The following is a 22,959-nucleotide window of genomic DNA, read 5'->3' as shown; positions in this document are numbered from 1 at the left end:
AATCTTAAAACCTGCTTACTAATGTCTTCAATTAATTATTTCTCCAATGTAATTTATTCGTTTATAGTCATGCAACAATCATAAAATATACAACTAACACAGTATAAAATATATGTATAAATCAAAAACCAAATGGACGAACACAACCAGTTGAATTGAATTGCAACAAACTATAAAATATACTATTTTTTTGTTTACCTAACAAAGAAAACTAAAACAAATATTAAAAAACAAAAATGGGAATGATAATATATTTATTTAACAAATACAGTACATTTTTATAAGGTCTTTCTACTGATCACACTGCTCCACCGCATGTAGGGGCCGCGGTGGCCGAGTGGTTAAGGTGTCCCGACACTTTATCACTAGCCCTCCACCTCTGGGTTGCGAGTTCGAAACCTACGTGGGGCAGTTGCCAGGTACTGGCCGTAGGCCGGTGGTTTTTCTCCGGGTACTCCGGCTTTCCTCCACCTCCAAAACCTGGCACGTCCTTAAATGACCCTGGCTGTTAATAGGACGTTAAACAAAAACAAACAAAACAAACAAACAATCCACCGCATGTTTAAAGGCCGGGGATGGGGTATAAAAGCAATTAAAGGGAGTGTCCCTGTATACATGGCACAGCCTTGTGGTAAGTCTGCTGGATGTACGTGTGTTTCAGTTTATAATAACATATTTAAACTAGACCATATGACATATTTGTAAAACAAATAGCAATGACAATATATTCTTTTAACAATACTGTATACAGGACATTTTTTATTAGTCTTATCTCTACTAAACAATCTAATTAAAATACATGTTAGCTTCGCAGCAACGCATGCATTTTATCTAAAACTATACAACATAATGGCCCGGCTCCTGCCGGCCCATAATAAGTTTAATGAGTAAATTAACATATTTGTTTTAACACAAGAAAATGTCCCCATCAAAAAATGTCGCAAGCAATGCATATGATGCTGCTATTTTGATTCATAAAAATTTCTCAAAGAAGAAAATCCGCATAATTACATCCGGGGTCACCTTGTACTGTTCTATCAATTAGCGTATCGTTCAAAATTCTTGCTGTTAGAAGATGTGTGCGAAATCTACATCCGGAGAAACTGGCGCCTGGTGTGGATTTGTCACACAACACCAACCTCTGTAACGCGGAGGCCCTGTTTCTACGGTAGCCCATAGCCGTCAGCCGCCAGCACTCCACATCTTCATCATGCGGGGTCACAATAATGACAATGTTTAGTCACTTTGCTTGGAATAAATGAGATTGTCAATGCGCTAGTGGGGTTGGGGTGGGGTTAGCCCGAGTTTCCTCTGGCCCTAGTGTCGGGGCCAGAGGAAACTCGGGTTAGGGTGTGGTGGAGTTCGTATTTATGGGAGAAGGGTGATAATTAAGTTCCTACTTGTTTACGGTTTTTGAAAAGTATTTAACTTCCTCGCAATAGCCAGGGTCATATGAGGCGATGTCAAGGACACATTTAGGAGGAAACAAAGCACATGAGAGACAGCCGTGAGGAAAGAAAGGAAAGATTTAATTAAAGATCCTAATGTTGCGATGGGGACAGCATTGGTTTGATGTGATTTGACTTTACATATGTATGAGTACTGATTCTAATTTGACCTTGAAATGTGTTTTTATGAATATTGTTCAACCGCTGGGTTTGAAGTTAAAGATGCATATTTCTGAAAAAAGGCTCCAAACTCCACAGTTTAACAATTTGTCTTGAAAGCATCCGTCTTCGTATGATTAGATGTTTAATAGTGTGAAATAGAAGCATTCGATATTGATTGAAATGCATCATTTTATGTCATATTTGTGTAATACTATTCACAGCCGCCATTTGCATTTCAAGGTCAAACCAATTAAAATAAGTGTTTATACGTACCTAAAATCCGGTCATACTAATGTTCCTATTCTGTGTATAGACACCTGTGAACATAACAGCATGGTTATTTTTCAGGGCTGATACTTGTAATGTTTGCTGCTATATCTTACCACAAAGTAATTCCACAGAAGCAACTGTCAGCATCTACAGAAAACTACTGATGATTTTCAGAAACTCCATCTTCAGACAAACATTTTGGTATATTACATGACTAGTTTTGTGCAAATATTTTGGTATTTATACGTTTTTCAAATTCAATATTATTCTCCTATATATATATATATATATAAATGCAATGTCGTCCACTAGCAGTGTTTAGGGACGAATCGTCTTTGAACTCTTCGGAATACTTTCACGTGCGGGGGAATTCAAAATATCTCTGCCGTTGGTCGCATAGCGTTCTAGTGTTTGAACATGATGCAGTCACGCTAGTATCCGCCTTCGGCCCACGTTTGCCGAAGGGTTCATTGTGGTTTCTCCAGTTACTAAAACATTATTCTTATTGTATTATATTGTATTTCCAGTACTTCTTATATATATTATGTGATTGCATTTGTGATTTTTTTGTGTTTTGATAAAGGGGCGGATTGCCTCGAAAATTTAACAAACCTTATTGTTTACACTGTTTGAATTACTTCTTTGCCCCATATATATATATATATATAAATAACAAAAAACATACTTTGCCGCAAGGCCTTTCTGCCCTCTCAGGCTTCTTCAGGCGGACTGAAGAAGCCTGAGAGGGCAGAAAGGCCTTGCGGCAAAGTCTGTTTTTTGTTATATTTTAAACATTCACTTTCGCAAGGACATATTTCAATTTCATATATATATATATATATAACCCTTAAAGATTTGCACACATACAATTTGTAATATATATAATTATGGACCATTGGTTGGAAATCTGTCCCAAACACCTGTGCTATTCCTAGGTCAGCATTTGACCTATACATGTACATTTTTGTGAAAACAATGAGTCTATATAAGTGCTCGACTGGGAAGTATAGGAACATCCGGACTGGTCTCTCAATTGACATACCACAAATGTATTGTTTTCTATCCTTCCCATAACCTACACAAAGCCTGTATGAGTGCGTGCGATTTTTTTTTTTGATTTTTTTTTTGTTATTTGTATTTGTTTTGTTTTGTTTTTTATTTTTTTTCCCAATTACTTCGTTTCAAATAAGATGTGAATACGGTAATTGTTTTAGTTATATAAGTATTTTTTTTATTTTGTGGACATTTTTTAACCCAATTGATGACGTCATACATATCTAAGCAACGTACCAATAAACAAAAGTTCAGTCCGCTTGAAGAAGCCTGAGAGAGCAGGAAGGCCTTGCGGTAAAGTCTTGTTTTTTTTGTATAATTATATATATACTTTTATTATATATACATATATGGATGTAAATTGTAACAATATAACATATATTCATCACACTACAACTACGACAGGAAATTCAAATCTTTAACCTTTGGACCCATGTCAGTGGAGTTGTTCAGCCTCTCTTTAATTGGATCATGTGCAAAAATTGTCGGCAAATAAAAAAAAACGAAATAAAAGTGGCCACAAACACCTACATAACTGTCGAGTATCACTGGGTCAGACAAGTGAGTTTGTCATCGTGTCCCTTTAGTCAGCCATGACCTTGCAGAAAACAATTGTATACACAAATTTAACACACAGAAAATATCATGCTCTCTTCAATATAATTGTATGTACTATATTATAGTGAAACTTCCATCATTCGATCTTACCGAATTCTGACCTGTCGATTTGGTTCCCTTTTCCAAACCAAACCCTCTCTAAACCGGCCAAATATTCATGTATCTCGCGTGGTCGGTTTATAGAAGTTGCACTGTATATTTTGTATATACAATTAGCTAATAGTACAGTGTACTTGTAGTAGGGGCGACATCAACGACAATATAATTATACGTTCTCGTGTTAAAACATACACGTATATAGGCTACATCAGACATCTGAAACTCGGGTTAAAACTTTGTCTAAGTCTGGTGTCAGGGCCAGAGGAAACTCGGGCAAGAACTTTAACATATATCCAGGTCTGGTGTCGGGGCCACAGGAAACTCGGACACGAACCTTAAACATATGTCTAAGTCTGGTATTAGGGCCAGAGGAAACTCGGACAAGAACCTTAACATTTGTCTTAGTCTGGTGTCAGAGCCAGATCGCAGAGTACCTAAACCACAGTTACACATATATCACGACAAAAATGGTACGTTTGATGTTTTGTTTGTTTTCAGGGGTCCATATACAATATAAAGGCAGTGCCTAAAAATGATGGATGTTTTTATAGTGTCATCACACTGAACTGCTACGTCTTGGCACGATAGTGCAACACCCCATCCTGTCACAATGCAACGGGATTTCCGGTCCGTGCCGTCAACAGACCGAAATCTTCTTCAGCTTTGGCGGAACACTAGAGCCTATAGCCCGAGTTTCCTCTTACACTAACACCAAACCCTGACATTCTGACAATTAGCTGTTAAGTGTAGGCCATGCTATGAAATGTTTTCAATGTCCTGTGTAATCTTAAACAACTCACTGAATCAACGAGTGCGTTTTTTTGTATCTACAAACATTTAAGATTATCGAACGTGTCACAGCTGATGAATCAAAGGCAAGCTTTATTGATGAAGAATGGATTGTTTTATTATATTTTGTTTGTTTTGGTTACAGCTTTATTAGGACAAATGAGTAGACACTGAAAACTTTACAATATAGAGAACAAAACAAAAAATAGTTTTTTTTTTTAAATGCCACAGACTTCTATTGTATATTGGTTAGGTTTAGTAGTGTGTTTAACGTCCTATTACAGCTAAGGTCCTGTTAAGAACGGCATCCTATGTGTGCGAGATGCATGCGTGTTGAAAATGTACGTGTGGTGGATAAATGTGTGTTTTGGTAGGCTGCAGTACGTTCGTGTTTGACTCCTTGTGATAGCGCGGAACTGATGCTGTCTTTATAGTGTTACCTTACTGAAGCATACACCCAGCATGACACCCCACCCGGACACATTATACTGACAACGTGCAAACCAGTTGTCACTCCTAATATGTTGGGAGTTGAGCAGGAGTAGAAACTACCATTTTAAAAGACTCGTTATGTCTTGGCTTGGGGACAGAGCCCAACGTCTTTCTTACAAGGGCGAACGTTAAACTAAAGGCCAAAAGAAAGGTATTGTCAAGGGAGACAATCGGAAGAATAAAGTTGCTAGAAAGTAGTCGCCTCTTACGATCACCTAATGGGGCAGCATGAACTTACACTCGAACTCGTTACCAGGAAGGGTACAAAACTAAGCTGCCTTCAACTGTTCTTCAATAGATACCACGACCGGAGAAACATAAAGAAAACTACATATATATGTTTTTAAATATCGATGATACGAAAGGTTTACTACAACAGCATTTTCACAAGATATTTAAAGTTATTTGTATTTAAATTTAAAGAAAAAAATTATTACAGGACCAAGAATAATGAATTAGAAATATTAACTTTTCCAATAACTTTTGGGAATTTTTAAATCTTAAAACTTGCTTACTAATGTCTTCAATTAATTATTTCTCCAATGCAATTTATTCGTTTATAGTCATGCAACAATCATACAATATACAACTAACACAGTATAAAAATATATGTATAAATCAAAAACCAAATGGACGAACACAACCAGTTGAATTGAATTGCAACAAACTATAAAATATACTATTTTTTTGTTTACCTAACAAAGAAAACTAAAACAAATATTAAAAAACAAAAATGGGAATGATAATATATTTATTTAACAAATACAGTACATTTTTATAAGGTCTTTCTTTAAGCCCCGCAGCAATTAAAGGGAGTGTCCCTGTATACATGGCACAGCCTTGTGGTAAGTCTGCTGGATGTACGTGTGTTTCAGTTTATAATAACATATTTAAACTAGACCATATGACATATTTGTAAAACAAATAGCAATGACAATATATTCTTTTAACAATACTGTATACAGGACATTTTTTTATTAGTCTTATCTCTACTAAACAAACTAATTAAAATACATGTTAGCTCCGCAGCAACGCATGCATTTTATCTAAAACTATACAATATAATGGCCCGGCTCCTGCCGGCCCATAATAAGTTTAATGAGTAAATTAACATATTTGTTTTAACACAAGAAAATGTCCCCATCAAAAAATGTCGCAAGCAATGCATATGATGCTGCTATTTTGATTCATAAAAATTTCTCAAAGAAGAAAATCCGCATAATTACATCCGGGGTCACCTTGTACTGTTCTATCAATTAGCGTATCGTTCAAAATTCTTGCTGTTAGAAGATGTGTGCGAAATCTACATCCGGAGAAACTGGCGCCTGGTGTGGATTTGTCACACAACACCAACCTCTGTAACGCGGAGGCCCTGTTTTTACGGTAGCCCATAGCCGTCAGCCGCCAGCACTCCACATCTTCATCATGCGGGGTCACAATAATGACAATGTTTAGTCACTTTGCTTGGAATAAATGAGATTGTCAATGCGCTAGTGGGGTTGGGGTGGGGTTAGCCCGAGTTTCCTCTGGCCCTAGTGTCGGGGCCAGAGGAAACTCGGGTTAGGGTGTGGTGGAGTTCGTATTTATGGGAGAAGGGTGATAATTAAGTTCCTACTTGTTTACGGTTTTTGAAAAGTATTTAACTTCCTCGCAATAGCCAGGGTCATATGAGGCGATGTCAAGGACACATTTAGGAGGAAACAAAGCACATGAGAGACAGCCGTGAGGAAAGAAAGGAAAGATTTAATTAAAGATCCTAATGTTGCGATGGGGACAGCATTGGTTTGATGTGATTTGACTTTACATATGTATGAGTACTGATTCTAATTTGACCTTGAAATGTGTTTTTATGAATATTGTTCAACCGCTGGGTTTGAAGTTAAAGATGCATATTTCTGAAAAAAGGCTCCAAACTCCACAGTTTAACAATTTGTCTTGAAAACATCCGTCTTCGTATGATTAGATGTTTAATAGTGTGAAATAGAAGCATTCGATATTGATTGAAATGCATCATTTTATGCCATATTTGTGTAATACTATTCACAGCCGCCATTTGCATTTCAAGGACAAACCAATTAAAATAAGTGTTTATACGTACCTAAAATCCGGTCATACTAATGTTCCTATTCTGTGTATAGACACCTGTGAACATAACAGCATGGTTATTTTTCAGGGCTGATACTTGTAATGTTTGCTGCTATATCTTACCACAAAGTAATTCCACAGAAGCAACTGTCAGCATCTACAGAAAACTACTGATGATTTTCAGAAACTCCATCTTCAGACAAACATTTTGGTATATTACATGACTAGTTTTGTGCAAATATTTTGGTATTTATACGTTTTTCAAATTCAATATTATTCTCCTATATATATATATATATATATATAAATGCAATGTCGTCCACTAGCAGTGTTTAGGGACGAATCGTCTTTGAACTCTTCGGAATACTTTCACGTGCGGGGGAATTCAAAATATCTCTGCCGTTGGTCGCATAGCGTTCTAGTGTTTGAACATGATGCAGTCACGCTAGTATCCGCCTTCGGCCCACGTTTGCCGAAGGGTTCATTGTGGTTTCTCCAGTTACTAAAACATTATTCTTATTGTATTATATTGTATTTCCAGTACTTCTTATATATATTATGTGATTGCATTTGTGATTTTTTGTGTTTTGATAAAGGGGCGGATTGCCTCGAAAATTTAACAAACCTTATTGTTTACACTGTTTGAATTACTTCTTTGCCCATATATATATATATATATATAAATAACAAAAAACATACTTTGCCGCAAGGCCTTTCTGCCCTCTCAGGCTTCTTCAGGCGGACTGAAGAAGCCTGAGAGGGCAGAAAGGCCTTGCGGCAAAGTCTGTTTTTTGTTATATTTTAAACATTCACTTTCGCAAGGACATATTTCAATTTCATATATATATATATATATATAACCCTTAAAGATTTGCACACATACAATTTGTAATATATATAATTATGGACCATTGGTTGGAAATCTGTCCCAAACCCCTGTGCTATTCCTAGGTCAGCATTTGACCTATACATGTACATTTTTGTGAAAACAATGAGTCTATATAAGTGCTCGACTGGGAAGTATAGGAACATCCGGACTGGTCTCTCAATTGACATACCACAAATGTATTGTTTTCTATCCTTCCCATAACCTACACAAAGCCTGTATGAGTGCGTGCGATTTTTTTTTTGATTTTTTTTTTGTTATTTGTATTTGTTTTGTTTTGTTTTTTATTTTTTTTTCCAATTACTTCGTTTCAAATAAGATGTGAATACGGTAATTGTTTTAGTTATATAAGTATTTTTTTTATTTTGTGGACATTTTTTAACCCAATTGATGACGTCATACATATCTAAGCAACGTACCAATAAACAAAAGTTCAGTCCGCTTGAAGAAGCCTGAGAGGGCAGGAAGGCCCTGCGGTAAAGTCTTGTTTTTTTTGTTTTTTTTTGTATAATTATATATATACTTTTATTATATATACATATATGGATGTAAATTGTAACAATATAACATATATTCATCACACTACAACTACGACAGGAAATTCAAATCTTTAACCTTTGGACCCATGTCAGTGGAGTTGTTCAGCCTCTCTTTGGATCATGTGCAAAAATTGTCGGCAAATAAAAAAAAAACGAAATAAAAGTGGCCACAAACATCTACATAACTGTCGAGTATCACTGGGTCAGACAGTTGAGCTTGTCATCGTGTCCCTTTAGTCAGCCATGACCTTGCAGAAAACAATTGTATACACAAATTTAACACACAGAAAATATCATGCTCTCTTCAATATAATTTTATGTATTACATGCATATTATAGTGAAACTTCCTTCATTCGATCTTACCGAATTCTGACCTGTCGATTTGGTTCCCTTTTCCAAACCAAACCCTCTCTAAACCGGCCAAATATTCATGTATCTCGCGTGGTCGGTTTATAGAAGTTGCACTGTATATTTTGTATATATAGTTAGCTAATAGTACAGTGTACTTGTAGTAGGGGCGACATCAACGACAATATAATTATACGTTCTCGTGTTAAAACATACACGTATATAGGCTACATCAGACATCTGAAACTCGGGTTAAAACTTTGTCTAAGTCTGGTGTCAGGGCCAGAGGAAACTCGGGCAAGAACTTTAACATATATCCAGGTCTGGTGTCGGGGCCACAGGAAACTCGGACACGAACCTTAAACATATGTCTAAGTCTGGTATTAGGGCCAGAGGAAACTCGGACAAGAACCTTAACATTTGTCTTAGTCTGGTGTCAGAGCCAGATCGCAGAGTACCTAAACCACAGTTACACATATATCACGACAAAAATGGTACGTTTGATGTTTTGTTTGTTTTCAGGGGTCCATATACAATATAAAGGCAGTGCCTAAAAATGATGGATGTTTTTATAGTGTCATCACACTGAACTGCTACGTCTTGGCACGATAGTGCAACACCCCATCCTGTCACAATGCAACGGGATTTCCGGTCCGTGCCGTCAACAGACCGAAATCTTCTTCAGCTTTGGCGGAACACTAGAGCCTATAGCCCGAGTTTCCTCTTACACTAACACCAAACCCTGACATTCTGACAATTAGCTGTTAAGTGTAGACCATGCTATGAAATGTTTTCAAAGTCCTGTGTAATCTTAAACAACTCACTGAATCAACGAGTGCGCTTTTTTGTATCTACAAACATTTAAGATTATCGAACGTGTCACAGCTGATGAATCAAAGGCAAGCTTTATTGATGGAGAATGGATTGTTTTATTATATTTTGTTTGTTTTGGTTACAGCTTTATTAGGACATATGAGTAGACACTGAAAACTTTACAATATAGTAATAGTATTTTTTTAAATGCCACAGACTTCTATTGTATATTGGTTAGGTTTAGTAGTGTGTTTAACGTCCTATTACAGCTAAGGTCCTGTTAAGAACGGCATCCCCTGTTCACGAGATGCATGCGTGTTGAAAATGTACGTGTAGTGGATGTATGTGTGTTTTGGTAGGCTGCAGTACGTTCGTGTTTGACTCCTTGTGATAGCGCGGAACTGATGCTGTAGTTTATAGTGCTACCTCACTGAAGCATACTGCCGAAGACACACAGCAGGACACCCCACCCGGACACATTATACTGACAACGTGCCAACCAGTTGTCACTCCTAATATGTTGAGAATTGAGCAGGAGTAGAAACTACTATTTTAAAAGACTATGGTATGTCCTGGCTGGCTAGGGGACAGAGCCCAAAGTCTTTCTTACAAGGGCGAACGTTAAACTAAAGGCCAAAAGAAAGGTATTGCCAAGGGAGACAATAGGAAGAATAAAGTTGCTAGAAAGTAGTCGCCTCTTACGATCACCTAATGGGGCAGCATGAACTTACACTCGAACTCGTTACCAGGAAGGGTACAAAACTAAGCTGCCTTCAACTGTACTTCAATAGATACCGCGACCGGAGAAACATTAAGATAACTACATATACATATATATGTTTTTAAATATCGATGATACGAAAGCTTTTAATTTGCAATGTCAGCTTTAAATGCGCGATCTATTTCGTTTCTTTTCTATAACGATGCTAGTAACATTGTAGGCGAACGGAAGGTGTATCCTATAACACGATAAATGTAAAATTTAAGATATACAAGGAAGATGTTTCAACATAAAACAAAAACAAAAAAATACAAAAAACAAAACAAAATACACACACAAAAAAACAAACAAACAAACAAACAAAAAATTAAAAAACAAAAACAAAAACAAAACAACAACAACAAAAACACAACGTAGTATTACCATGAAAAGTTGTGCGAGAACTGGTGATCACTAGCTGTGATCCGAAATGCGACTGAGTCTCATTCATAAGCTAATACATGTATATAAATTTTACCGTTGGTAATTGTTTAAGACTGGAACGTGCTGTAAATTTCAAATACATGTAGTACCTGTGAATTCTATATTCGATTTCTACTCATTTTGAGATTGATTGGAGCCAATTCCCTATGTGTATCACCGGAACAATCCAGAACAATAATATTTTCAGTTAAAGAATGAAAAATGAATTTAAAAAACCGTTCAGTTGAAGATTAAAACAATAATTACTCAGTAGGAATCAGAGGGCATGTTTGAGTTTAACATATCTTATATCTTTGTTTTACTATACGTTCAGGGGAATTAGGCACAGCTTATCCAACTTATACTTAGCCATTTCCAAATCTTACAACATATATTTCTACAGAAAGAGAGAAAGAGAGAGGGGGGGGGGGGGGGGGGGGGGGGGGGGGGTAGGTAGGCGCACAATGCTATGCTTATGGGGAAGTTGCCGCCAAAAGTTGAAATTGTGCTATTTTTAGAACAACTGGCTGAAGTGGGGTGCAAGCATTATGGGTAATATTCCCTACAAACCTACAGAGAGTGATAAATATTTCCCACAAGGTCAAACTATATAGAGAGATAATATACTTATGAATTATCCACAAACCTAAGAATAGTGGTTATCATTCCCAGTATCGTATATCGATAAACTTATTTACAAATTACCATAACAATCTCCGAATTTTCTCTTTCCTTCCGGCTCCACTGTATCTTGAAAAGGAGGGGGCTTGGGCCCAGTTGTTCAAAAAGTGATTAGTCTAATCACGATTTAACAGCAATTTCAAAATCCTGATAAAATCCTGATTAAACTAACTTCACAAAATTTCAGGCAACTATAACACTTGTCAGTTTCTTCGTATCTGGTTATTTTAAGAAATACACAAACTCTGGTTTGAAGTTAAGGAGAAATGAGATTTTTTTTCACTAATCAAGTAATTAAGCTAATCAACTTCTGAAAAAACTGCATCCATGCAGACCACAGAATATGACATGCATCCACCTATCTGACGGTGCAAGGGAAGTAACTCTTACTTGATTACGTTATGTCGGTTTACAGAATGGGTTTACGTTCGACAAAAACATCATCTTCGCTAGCCAAGGTTTCTAATTACGTTACATTCCACGAACAAGCGAAGATGCAAAAACATTTGATGACGAAAACAATTTTGTCCAGCAAGGTTCACATTTTACAAACAAATGTCAACAAATTCACATTTCTTTATCATCGAAACATATTTTCACTGATCGTGCCTACAAACGGGACACCGATCGCTTTTCTTCAACGAAACTGCCAGTCTATTTGTTAACAATATAATAATGTTAATACAAAGGTATCGTCGAGGGGTTTGAAATTCGGAATAAATTATTTTCCTTAAAGTAGGTCAAAGGTCACGGTCAAGGTCAGCAGGTCCGCAGATGTAGTGCCAATGTAAAGGTCTTGTCATAAGGAATACGTATCAATTATGAAAGCCGTATCTGGTACGGTTAACGTACAGTGGCCAATTAAAACAAAATGCAAGGTGGAAGTTTTTTTAAAAAGTAGGTCAAAGGTCACAGTCAATGTCCGCAGGTCCACAAATGTTGAATCAATGGAAAGGTCTTGTCACAAGAAACACACGTGTCAAATACCTAAGCTGTACCCGCACTGTTTAATGTAAAAATATATTTTAATGTGCATTTGTAGCTGTCTCCGGACAACTCCGACGACGCCGACGCCTTGGGTATAGCATCAGCTTCCCTGGACTTAGTCCCCACGATCTTGTAAAGTTTGGTCAATGTTGTTTGGATCCTGATTTGCTAATACCTTAAATTTAATTGCTCTGTTGCCCTCACACCCGGACAGGATGTCTAGACGATAGAATTGGAACATTAATTCTCTCTAGGGAGAAAACCACAAAGACTATAATTAAAGTGATCTGTGAGATGGTGTCCTATGAAACCTCCGATAGCCCAATGACGTAAGTTCCTTTACTTTGGTTGCTCACGACGGATGTGATCGAGGCCAAAATAGTCTTCTGAAATCTCCAAGAATTGATAGATAGACATCTTCCTTATATATAATTAGTTGCCGGACATGGAGCACACGGAACCTTCGTAGGACGCCTCGAAACAAACCATTTCAATAAAATGGCTGAAATAAATAGCGAGCATGATATTGGACCAGATGTCACCAAACTATCTGACGCGACGAAAGCCGTGTCGGTCTGGGTGTCGTTTATTTTCTTGCAGCAATATAACGGAGGTACTCTATGTACATTTGGCTGTCAGAATAAAATCCAATTTCACACTGTCATTTATATGGAATGAAGTTCTCTTCTAGCAGATATAATTGCTATAGACCATCAAATGATGTCAAGATGAGCTTGCTCAAGTGACATGTCGCCCTAAATAATTCCAAAAAACTGGTCCCAATATGTCTACCATTGAATACATCTACATATCGACCCTTTCCCGTCTTTATCATCTGTTATACACGATTAAGTATTGTATAGTTTAGAAGTATAGTATATTTGAAATTAATCAGCTGAGGAAAAGTAGATGTAATATTGGAGTTATGTAGGGAGATCATAAAGGGCGATGCTGGCGGAGGAAAACGTAACAAGAGAATGCCAACACGTGATTGCATGATGCCTTTTACAACTGAAAATCGATAAAAAAACTGGGGCAAAATATTTTACAAGGAAATGCATCCTTAATTGAAAAAGAACATATAAAGGCGTTCCGGTAGAGAAAGCGTCTTCTTCATTGTCGAACACCGCCTACAAATCTGGGTCAGATATAATTGATGTCACGTTATCAAAATGAGAGCCGTGGTAATGAGAACAGAATCATAAGACATGTTATTGAACATGGATGTAAATAACAATGTTCTCAAAATGAGAACTGGGGTAGCTATGAACAAAGACAATGCAGTGTACCAGTCTAATATAATTTATAGATCAACCAAGGCTGGTCCCCCAGAAGTATTCTTCTTAAATAAAATCATAATACCGGGTACTTTAAAAAAAATCTCTGGACTGGTTTTAATTGGAAAATTAAACATTAAGGAATGTTCTACAAAATATTATCTTCATTCTTAGATCAGAATGATCCTTCTTTAGGAAAAGGATGCTTAATATCGCCATAGTGTTTGGTTTGGTTTGTTTTTGTTTAACGTCCTATTAACAGCCAGGGTCATTTAAGGACGTGCCAGGTTTTGGAGGTGGAGGAAAGCCGGAGTACCCGGAGAAAAACCACCGGTCTATGGTCAGTACCTGGCAACTGCCCCACGTAGGTTTCGAACTCGCAACCCATAGGTGGAGGGCTAGTGTTAAAGCGTCGGGACACCTTAACCACTCTGCCACCGCGGCCCCTTCACCATTGTGTCAAGAGGTGAAGAGGTCAAACCTGGAGTGAAGAAATAGAAGAAAATAACACAAATATGTATTTGTATGATATTGATTTTTAATGAAAAGATGTCAGAGAAATGACTTTTAATAAACCACTACCTGTACTAATAACATTATACACAACTGTAACATTTAGCAAGGGAAATATACACATTCAAGAAAAATGGAATATTCAATAATGAAAAAAAAATATATATGTACAAAATGTTGACAAAGCACCTCAAGTCATTGTGCAGGGAATGCTACAATAGGTTTTTCTCTACAGGGCACACAAGACTGACATTGTAATACTGAGCGTACAAGTCTATTTTAAATGGAGATATTTTTGCAAACCATTTGTTTTATTCAATCAGCACAAATGTCTCCCAAAACGACCAAATCTGCCGTTAAGCATAATAGATGAACTGTTACAAACCTAAAATGAATAGCAGATGTAATTGACCAATCGATGCATACCTTAGATAAATGAAAGGTAAAATGAACCAATCAATGCATTCTTGCCATAAAGAAAGGTCATTTTTTTTATTGTCCAATTAATACATATTTACATAAATATAGCTATATGGTATAATGGGCCAATCATTATCTCTCTCAAAAGTTGTCGACCAATCAATACACACCTTACATAAATGTAGGAATAATGAACCAATCAGCACAAACCTTACATAAATGTAGGAATAATGAACCAACCAGCACAAACCTTACATAAATGTAGGAATAATGAACCAACCAGCACACACCTTGTACATGAATAAATGTCAAATGAGCCAATCAGCACAAATGGGACCATTTTACGGGAATATCAGTAATTTTTTTTGTATTTTTTTTTCAATAAATGTGTAACCAGTTTAGAAGACATGCTGGATTAAAAAGATGGCTGACATATTTATGAGAGATAGGCACATATGAAATGAACGAATACTCTCCACATTCTAATAAGATGTTTTAAAAATATCTAAATTTGGCAGTATAACTTTCTTTCTTTACAAAAGTACAAAATATTTGTTGTTACAATAACAATGATGATTTCAATATGACAATTTATTAATGTTGCCATTTTTAACTAAGACCAAGACATACAAACATGCATGTACTACAGTGTTAAATGCTATGTATATATATATATATATTTTTTAAGAAAATATAAAGAATTAAAAAAAAAAAAAAAACTACAGGGTACAATTCATGATGACACAGGAACGAATACTGCATTTTATGACGGATGATTCATTATAAAATGTTGAGTATTTTTAATAAATTTAATGACAACAAATACAAGTTAATCAGTATATTTGACGATAGTTATCTTGTTCTATATAGAAGTAGGCCTTGATAGCTCAGTCGGTTTGAGCGCCGGGCCACCTCACCTCAGGTGAAGATCCGAGGTGCGTGGTGTCGGTTTTTGTTTCTCAGAAAGCTGAGAAACAGGCTGGTCTGTGCTGTGGTGGTTGTGTCCTTGGGCAAGACACTTTACCCTAATTGCTCTAGATGGTATGCGATGGGGCTTCTGTATGTTGTTCAATGAGGTAGCCACCAACTACTACAAGGAGACCTGGGCTCAAAATGACCCCAGATGTTCATGGGGCGATAAACCCAGGGACTAGCAATCTAGATATAAAACTTGTGTAACCTTTTAACATGATGTAGTAAACTAGGGTTTAACTAGAAAAAAATCTTAAACTCAGATCTAGGAAGATCAACACTTAATTTACACTTTAAGGATAAAGAGTCACTCTACAAAATAATATGATTTATAAAATATTTAAACATTTAGATATCAATATAAAATAGTTAGTTTCTATAGTTGTAGCCGAGTTATATAAACTTGGCATTGAGTTACAAAATCTGAATGCTGGTCAAGGTTTATGCAGGCAATTCAAGTACATTTACAGAAATTGTAAAAAAAAAAAAAAAAATTAAAGTTTGCATTCCAGCATACACCTGGCATATAAAAACATCCAAATATTCATTTTATGACTAGATAATTTTGATATTGATTAGTCAATATTTATTTTAGCATTTTTATCTGTAATAAACCAAGTAGTCTTTACATTTGTCCTAGAAAAACAGGAAGTCTAAAAAGGGGGTCTAAAATGGGGCATTTGTGACTGTATTGGTCATAATGATTCTTAAACCTTTTTTTTTTAAAACAAATTGTCCAGTTAAGATGATTTTTCCAATTCAGGAAAACTGAAATTCCTCAAATACCAAAATATATTTCCGAGCAAATTGGTTTGGCTTATTTTGTTTAACGTCCTATTAACAGCCAGGATCATTTAAGGACGTGCCAGGTTTTGGAGGTGGAGGAAACCCGGAGTACCCGGAGTAAAACCACCCGTAGGTTTTGAACTCGCAACCCAGTGGTGGAGGGCTAGTGATAAAGTGTCGGTACACGTTAACCACTCGGCCACCGCGGCCCCTCCAAGCAAATTGAAAAAACAATTTGAATTAAAAAAAAATAATGCTGATTCAAAATTTATTTAATACTTGATTTACAGTTGTTTTTAATGTAAAAGTGGGGTTTTTTTTTCTAGGCATGCCTCAGCACATTATTGCATGGTAAAGTAGAGAGAATCCTGCTCCCTGTGTCAGTGTAAAATGTAAAACAAACATTTCAAATTACATAAAATGAAATACAACGTACATACAGGTATCTTTTTACAAGATTTTTCTTTTCTGTCACACATCATGACTATGTTGACAGAATTTGAATTAAAGCTGATAAAGATGTTAGTTTAAAACTTGTTTGTGAGATGCGTGATTTATTACACTTTTTAAGTTTGATAATTTACCCTGGTATTGAAATGAGTATTGGTTTGCTGCTATTTGAGTTCATTGCGGTAAAGCTTCGTAACCACTTAAACATAATAAAACATATTAAAAATATACAAAATATGTACTTACCCGGCGATATTAAAAAATTGTATCTCATAACACATGGAAATGATTTTATAAGTACGAAAATACAATTAAAGCACTGGTAAAAAATTATGCCTTCTCATCTGTATTAACACAAAATCTCACAAACTCAAAAATTTCATGATTAGAAGCTTATTTCATCAATTTTGTGTATAAATAAGTTTTGATCATAAATTCTGTACATGTATATGTAATAGTTTTTTTGCTTTTGGTCTCTGACAAGCAGTAATGTTTTCCGTCAGTAGGTAGCGGAAAAGAGGAAATTCGGACTAAAAAAAGTTAGGATATACCTACAAAATACCTAAGCTAATAAGTAAAAGTTTTTGTTATCAACAAGCAATTGTTTCATTTTAATTGTCAGTGGAATCAAAGCTGTAAATGAGTCTGTAAGAAACTTTTACAAACAAGTGTATACAATACTTTATACCTTATCATTATCATGGCAATCAATTTTCACAATTTTTCTGTCATTGAATAATTCAATGTGAGATATTTTCTAAGAAATGAGTTATCAATATTTACTTAAATACCTACACAGTAAACACAATTTGTAGCGATTTATTTTTGCGACTGTCCCAACACAAGAACACAGTGAAAATTAATCACACACAAATATTTACTGATTTACAGTATCTATGTAAATATGAAAAATTTCTTGAAACAACTGAATCTATGTTAAATGTACTATGTTGTCTATGATTATCATACACTTCATAAGATTATATATATATATATATATATATGTATGGTTACAACAAATGTCCATCACAATAGCCACAACCAAGAGAAATGGTATGTATACATATTTTACTATATACATAATAGTTATGGAATAAAAAGGATTTATTAAAATCAAAAGATTGCTTCATTACCTAAGTCTACTTTTACAAAATATGTAAAATACATCCTTCTTTTGTTCTCTCAAAATAAAAAATACTCTCTTTTTTTTCAAATTAAATTATCAAAATTAAAAACAAATATATGTGAGATTAGACATGTTTGGTATTAAAAACTTTCATGATAGGATTGCTCAAAATTGAACATTTGGAACAAAAGGAGATTCTTGCTATTCCAAGAATTAATTTCATTGACCTTAAACAGGAGGCCAAGAAGCGAATATATGCGCTTATCAAAGGCCGTTAACTGCTATTGCTATAAGTAATAATTCCATCAACAAAATCCAGGGGAGGCAACCTTTCCAAGACTCTGAAATGGATAATGGTCAAGACACCAAAAAGGGGAGATAACCCTCTCTCCCGTGAGAAAGGAGAGCTAACCCTATGTCCCTTGAGAAAGAGGAGATAACCCTCTCTCCCGTGAGAAAGGGGAGATAACCCTCTTTCCCATGAAAAAGGGGGGATAACACTCTTTCCCATGAGAAAGGGGAGATAACCCTCTCTCCTGTGAGAAAGGGGAGATAACCCTCTTTCCCATGAGAAGGGGAGATAAGCCTCTTTCCCATGAGAAAGGGGAGATAACCCTCTTTCACTTGAGTAGTCTTTACAGGGAAGATATATTGAGTCCTAAATCATGTGTTCCTAGACACCAGACAGGGGAGATAACCTTGTATTGCCTTTTTCATACACCAAGATTTTAATATAATACCATAGAAAATGGAAACTAGCTTTTTTCCGGATTTTTTTCCATCCGTTTGGTCTATGACCATAAAAAGGGGAGATAACTTATCATCTGTCATATACCCTGGTATGTATTTTGTGAGGAAGGGCAAATATCAGACAATAGCCAATGTCAGAACCTGTGTTCTACTTCCCTTGACAAGGGCAGATAATCTTCTGTTGCCTGTGACAACAAAACTTGATCTTAAACAGGTGCAATGTACCTACTTATACTATTATGCATTCTTTGATCAAAAAAAAAAAAAATATAATAAAAAAAATAAAAATAAAAGTTTTGGCCAGAATATTACAGAATATATTGTAAGCAGATGTTGGATTGATTTTAAAAAACAAAACATAATGAAATATGAAGTATTTACACACAATCCATATGTTTTCTGATCAATTAAAAATATGTCCACTCAACAATGAGTTTAATCATATTGCAACACAGTTGTATAAGTTCTCTAGATAAACAACAACAAACATGTGAGTCTTTTGTCATGAACAACAAAAACATCATTGTTGATTTTCTGTACAGATTCCACTAAAAATGTTCAAAGTGAGAATTAATGTACAATGTACCAAGAATTGTTTCCTAATGAGAAGACAACTATTTATGGGTATACCTAAAGTTTACCTATAAATAGATTTCTTTAATGCCTGTTAATTTGTTTCTTCAGTACAAACATACAATTGTAGAAGATATTGTATAAGATGTTGTTTTGCCTCGCACAAAAAATACACATTTTCAGAAAAGATACACACTGCACGTCAGTTCTGCTAGACTTTTCTAGTGTATTACATCAGGAAACTTGAAATGCATCTTATTTTTTAATTTGCAATCCTAAAATGTCTCTTTTGAATTGCTCGGTACAGAAACATTTTTTGTTCTCTCTCTCTCTTAAAAGACCTTCCCTTTTTGCAGTGATCTTCTCTCACAATGTTTGGCCTGACTAAAGATCCAAGATTCTATGGAATGATGTGAACGAAGGAATTGCAAATAATACTATTATTATCTTACTGCTACGGATGGAAGTTTAGCAGACAATTTCTACAGTAGTTGTATCTGGGAACTGATTCAACTAAACATGGCTTTTGCTTTAACTGCTTTCAGGATACACCAGGAGAGAAAAAGCAACTTCTCCTTGAGACTTTAAACATGACTTTTAATCTCCCCAGTAAAGATGACTTTGAAATACTCCAAGGACATAAAGTATCATGTAACCTGCATCCAAGGGGAGATAAGCAGATAAAACATTGAACTGTGTCAGGGAAAACTCTTGAAACTAATTGTGGTTAGCAAGTGTTCCAGACACCCAGATTTGCAATTATCTCTGGGGCAGAGGCTGAGGGTGTCACCGATTTGTACAGAAATATTTAGACAGCAGGTAATTCTCTCACAACATCTGTCAGTCCAGATTAAATTATTTTTGTTTCATATATCACATTTGTCCTGCGATAAGCCCAGGGGACAAACAGATAATCTCCAGTGCAAAGAAAGGATGGGGTGAAATTCAGGACAGTAAAATTTGCTGGCATTTTTACTGGCCTGCTCTAAAAACCAGACTGGGCTAATTAACAGACATGGACTTATTACAGGATAAACACTTTCTGTTTTCACTTAATTGGCCTTCAACCTGTCATTTGGTATCAAACATCATTTTATCTCTGAAGACTTAAAAACACCAACAGACTTTTTATCTAGAATTCTCGACTTATAGTCAGGCCAAACCATTTTACACTGAGGGAGAACAGGCCAAACCATTTTACACAGAGGGACAACAACATGAATGCAATATTTCCATATATCCTAGCTGCCTCGTGATTAACTGACTTCTGGGTACATGGACTTGTCCGAGGCCGGTCCATTAGGTGGGGGATGTATCGTATTATCATCCTCCAAATCCTGCAATTCAACCTCTCCTCCCTCCACGGCTAATGCGGCTTCCTGTTCATCAAGTTCTGCCAGCTCTTTATGTGAGAGGTGAGCGACAATGGCCGCACCGTAGCTGTCACCAAGCACATTGATAGAGGTTCTGATTCTATCCCTGAAAATTAACACAAACAAAAATATATACACTACAGTATGTAGATATGTTTCATGTCCAAATATGAGACAATTCATATTGTATTGTTATGTATTGTATTGCTTTGTATTTTACTGAATTTTATTGTATTATATTGTTTTGTATTGTATTCTATTGTATTCTATTGTATTGCTTCGATTCATAGCTCATTGATAATTTGAGTCACCTAGAGCCAAATTGATTCTATATGAACCTCTATCTAAAGGTCACCAGTCTATTAAGGTCACTTTTCTTTGCTCCCTTGAGTGACCTTTTTAGACAGGTCTGACTTCTTTATCTACAGTTTTTGCTACACAGCAAAATAAAACAAATCTATATCAGCAATATATTAATAAATTTCTCAACACATTTTATCCCTGATTTGACCAAGAGTTATCTTCCTTAGATGTTTTTGATCATTATACTACATGTTTTTTCAGTGATTGTTGTTTTAGCAATTTCTCTTTCAGAAAAATATGCTACATAATTCTTTGTTCCCATAATTTGTGTCAGAGTTATCCCTCTTTCAAAGATCTCCAAAGAGAGCATCCATTAATGCAAGTTACCCATGTGTCATAACAAGTAACCCATGTGTCATTACAAGTTACCCATGTGTCATAACAAGGTATCCATGTGTCATTACAAGGTTTCCATGTGTCATTACAAGTAACCCATGTGTCATAACAAGTAACCCATGTGTCATAACAAGTTACCCATGTGTCATAACAAGGTATCCATGTGTCATAATAAATAACCCATGTGTCATTACAAGTAACCCATGTGTCATCTACAAGTAACGCACGTGTCATAACAAGTTACCCATGTGTCATAACAAGTAACACATGTGTCATAACAAGTTACCCATGTGACATCTACAAGTAACCCATGTGTCATAACAAATAACCTATGTGTCATAACAAGTAACCCATGTGTCATAACAAGTAACCCATGTGTCATAACAAATAACCCATGTGTCATAACAAATAACCCATGTGTCATAACAAATAACCCATGTGTCATTACAAGTAACACATGTGTCATTACAAGTAACCCATGTGTCATCTTCAAATAACCCATGTGTCATAACAAATAACCCATGTGTCATAACAAGTAACTCATGTGTCATTACAAGTACCCCATGTGTCATAACAAGTAACCCATGTGTCATAACAAATAACCCATGTGTCCTTACAAGTAACCCATGTGTCATAACAAGTAACCCATGTGTCATCTACAAGTAACCCATGTGTCATAACAAGTAACCCATGTGTCATAACACGTTACCCATGTGTCATAACAAGTAACCCATGTGTCATAACAAGTAACCCATGTGTCATCTACAAATAACCCTTGTGTCATAACAAATAACCCATGTGTCATTACAAGTACCCCATGTGTCATCTACAAGTACCGCATGTGTCATAACTAGCAACCCATGTGTCATAACAAGTAACCCATGTGTCATAACAAGTTACCCATGTGTCATTACAAGTAACCCATGTGTCATTACAAGTAACCCATATGTCATAACAATTAAGTAACCCATGTGTTGTAGTAATCTTATGTTACCCAAGCGTTGTGTGTGAGACTGTTGATTATCAATACTTACAGGAACCAGTCTACTGCGAGGATGAGAGAAATGTCGTCTGTGGGTAGACCAACTGATGTTAGTACCATAAGCATGGTCACTAGACCAGCGCTCGGTATGCTAGCCGCACCTATACTGGCGCAAGTGGCTGTCAGACTGTAAAAAAACAACATATTAGTGAACAAAAGGGTACAGAAACCTATAGGTTTAACTCTTAAAGAAAACTATTTAATTGTAATGAAAAAAAAAATTGATGTCAATGTTGAAAAAAAATAGAAGGGAAGTAACTCCTCCAAAAATTGTAATAAAATAATGGATCACAGAATTTGAGCTGTCATACATCCAGCTTTCTGTAATGATAATTAAGCCTCAAAAGTTTCATTAGGATTTCTCCAACCTGAGATTTCCCACCCGCCCACCCTCAAATCATCATTCACCATTAAATCTATTTATGTGTAGTTTTAGTATTTGTTAATTAGTAGTGTATAGTGATTAGTGTAGTAGGAGGACCATAGTTTAAGTTTTAACTACAAAAAACAATGATATTGCTTAT

General features: G+C 35.8%; 1 protein-coding gene and 1 long non-coding RNA gene across 2 annotated transcripts in view; both read right to left on the bottom strand.

Annotated features, from left to right (window-relative positions):
- Positions 1–14,247: 14,247 nt before the first annotated feature.
- Positions 14,248–16,555, bottom strand: LOC117326943. Its single transcript, XR_004532533.1, has 2 exons — positions 14,955–16,555; positions 14,248–14,914 (listed from the first exon to the last, which is right to left on the bottom strand). It is a non-coding gene; the product is annotated as an uncharacterized LOC117326943 (long non-coding RNA).
- A 118-nt stretch (positions 16,556–16,673) lies between these two features.
- LOC117326942 (excitatory amino acid transporter 2-like) overlaps positions 16,674–22,959 on the bottom strand; it is a 121,677-nt gene continuing 115,391 nt past the window's right edge. The window contains exons 10-11 of the mRNA XM_033883744.1: positions 22,428–22,562; positions 16,674–20,800 (exon numbers count right to left, since the gene is read on the bottom strand). Coding sequence (XP_033739635.1) covers positions 20,578–20,800; positions 22,428–22,562 — 358 coding nt within the window. The 3' untranslated portion in view covers positions 16,674–20,577. The remainder of the gene's footprint in view (positions 20,801–22,427; positions 22,563–22,959) is intronic.

The sequence above is a fragment of the Pecten maximus genome, chromosome 5, assembly GCF_902652985.1.
Source record: "Pecten maximus chromosome 5, xPecMax1.1, whole genome shotgun sequence".
In the NCBI taxonomy this organism is placed as follows: Eukaryota; Metazoa; Mollusca; class Bivalvia; order Pectinida; family Pectinidae; genus Pecten; species Pecten maximus.
The sequence above is the reverse complement of the archived record's forward strand: the minus strand, read 5'-3'. Positions and strand labels throughout refer to the sequence as shown.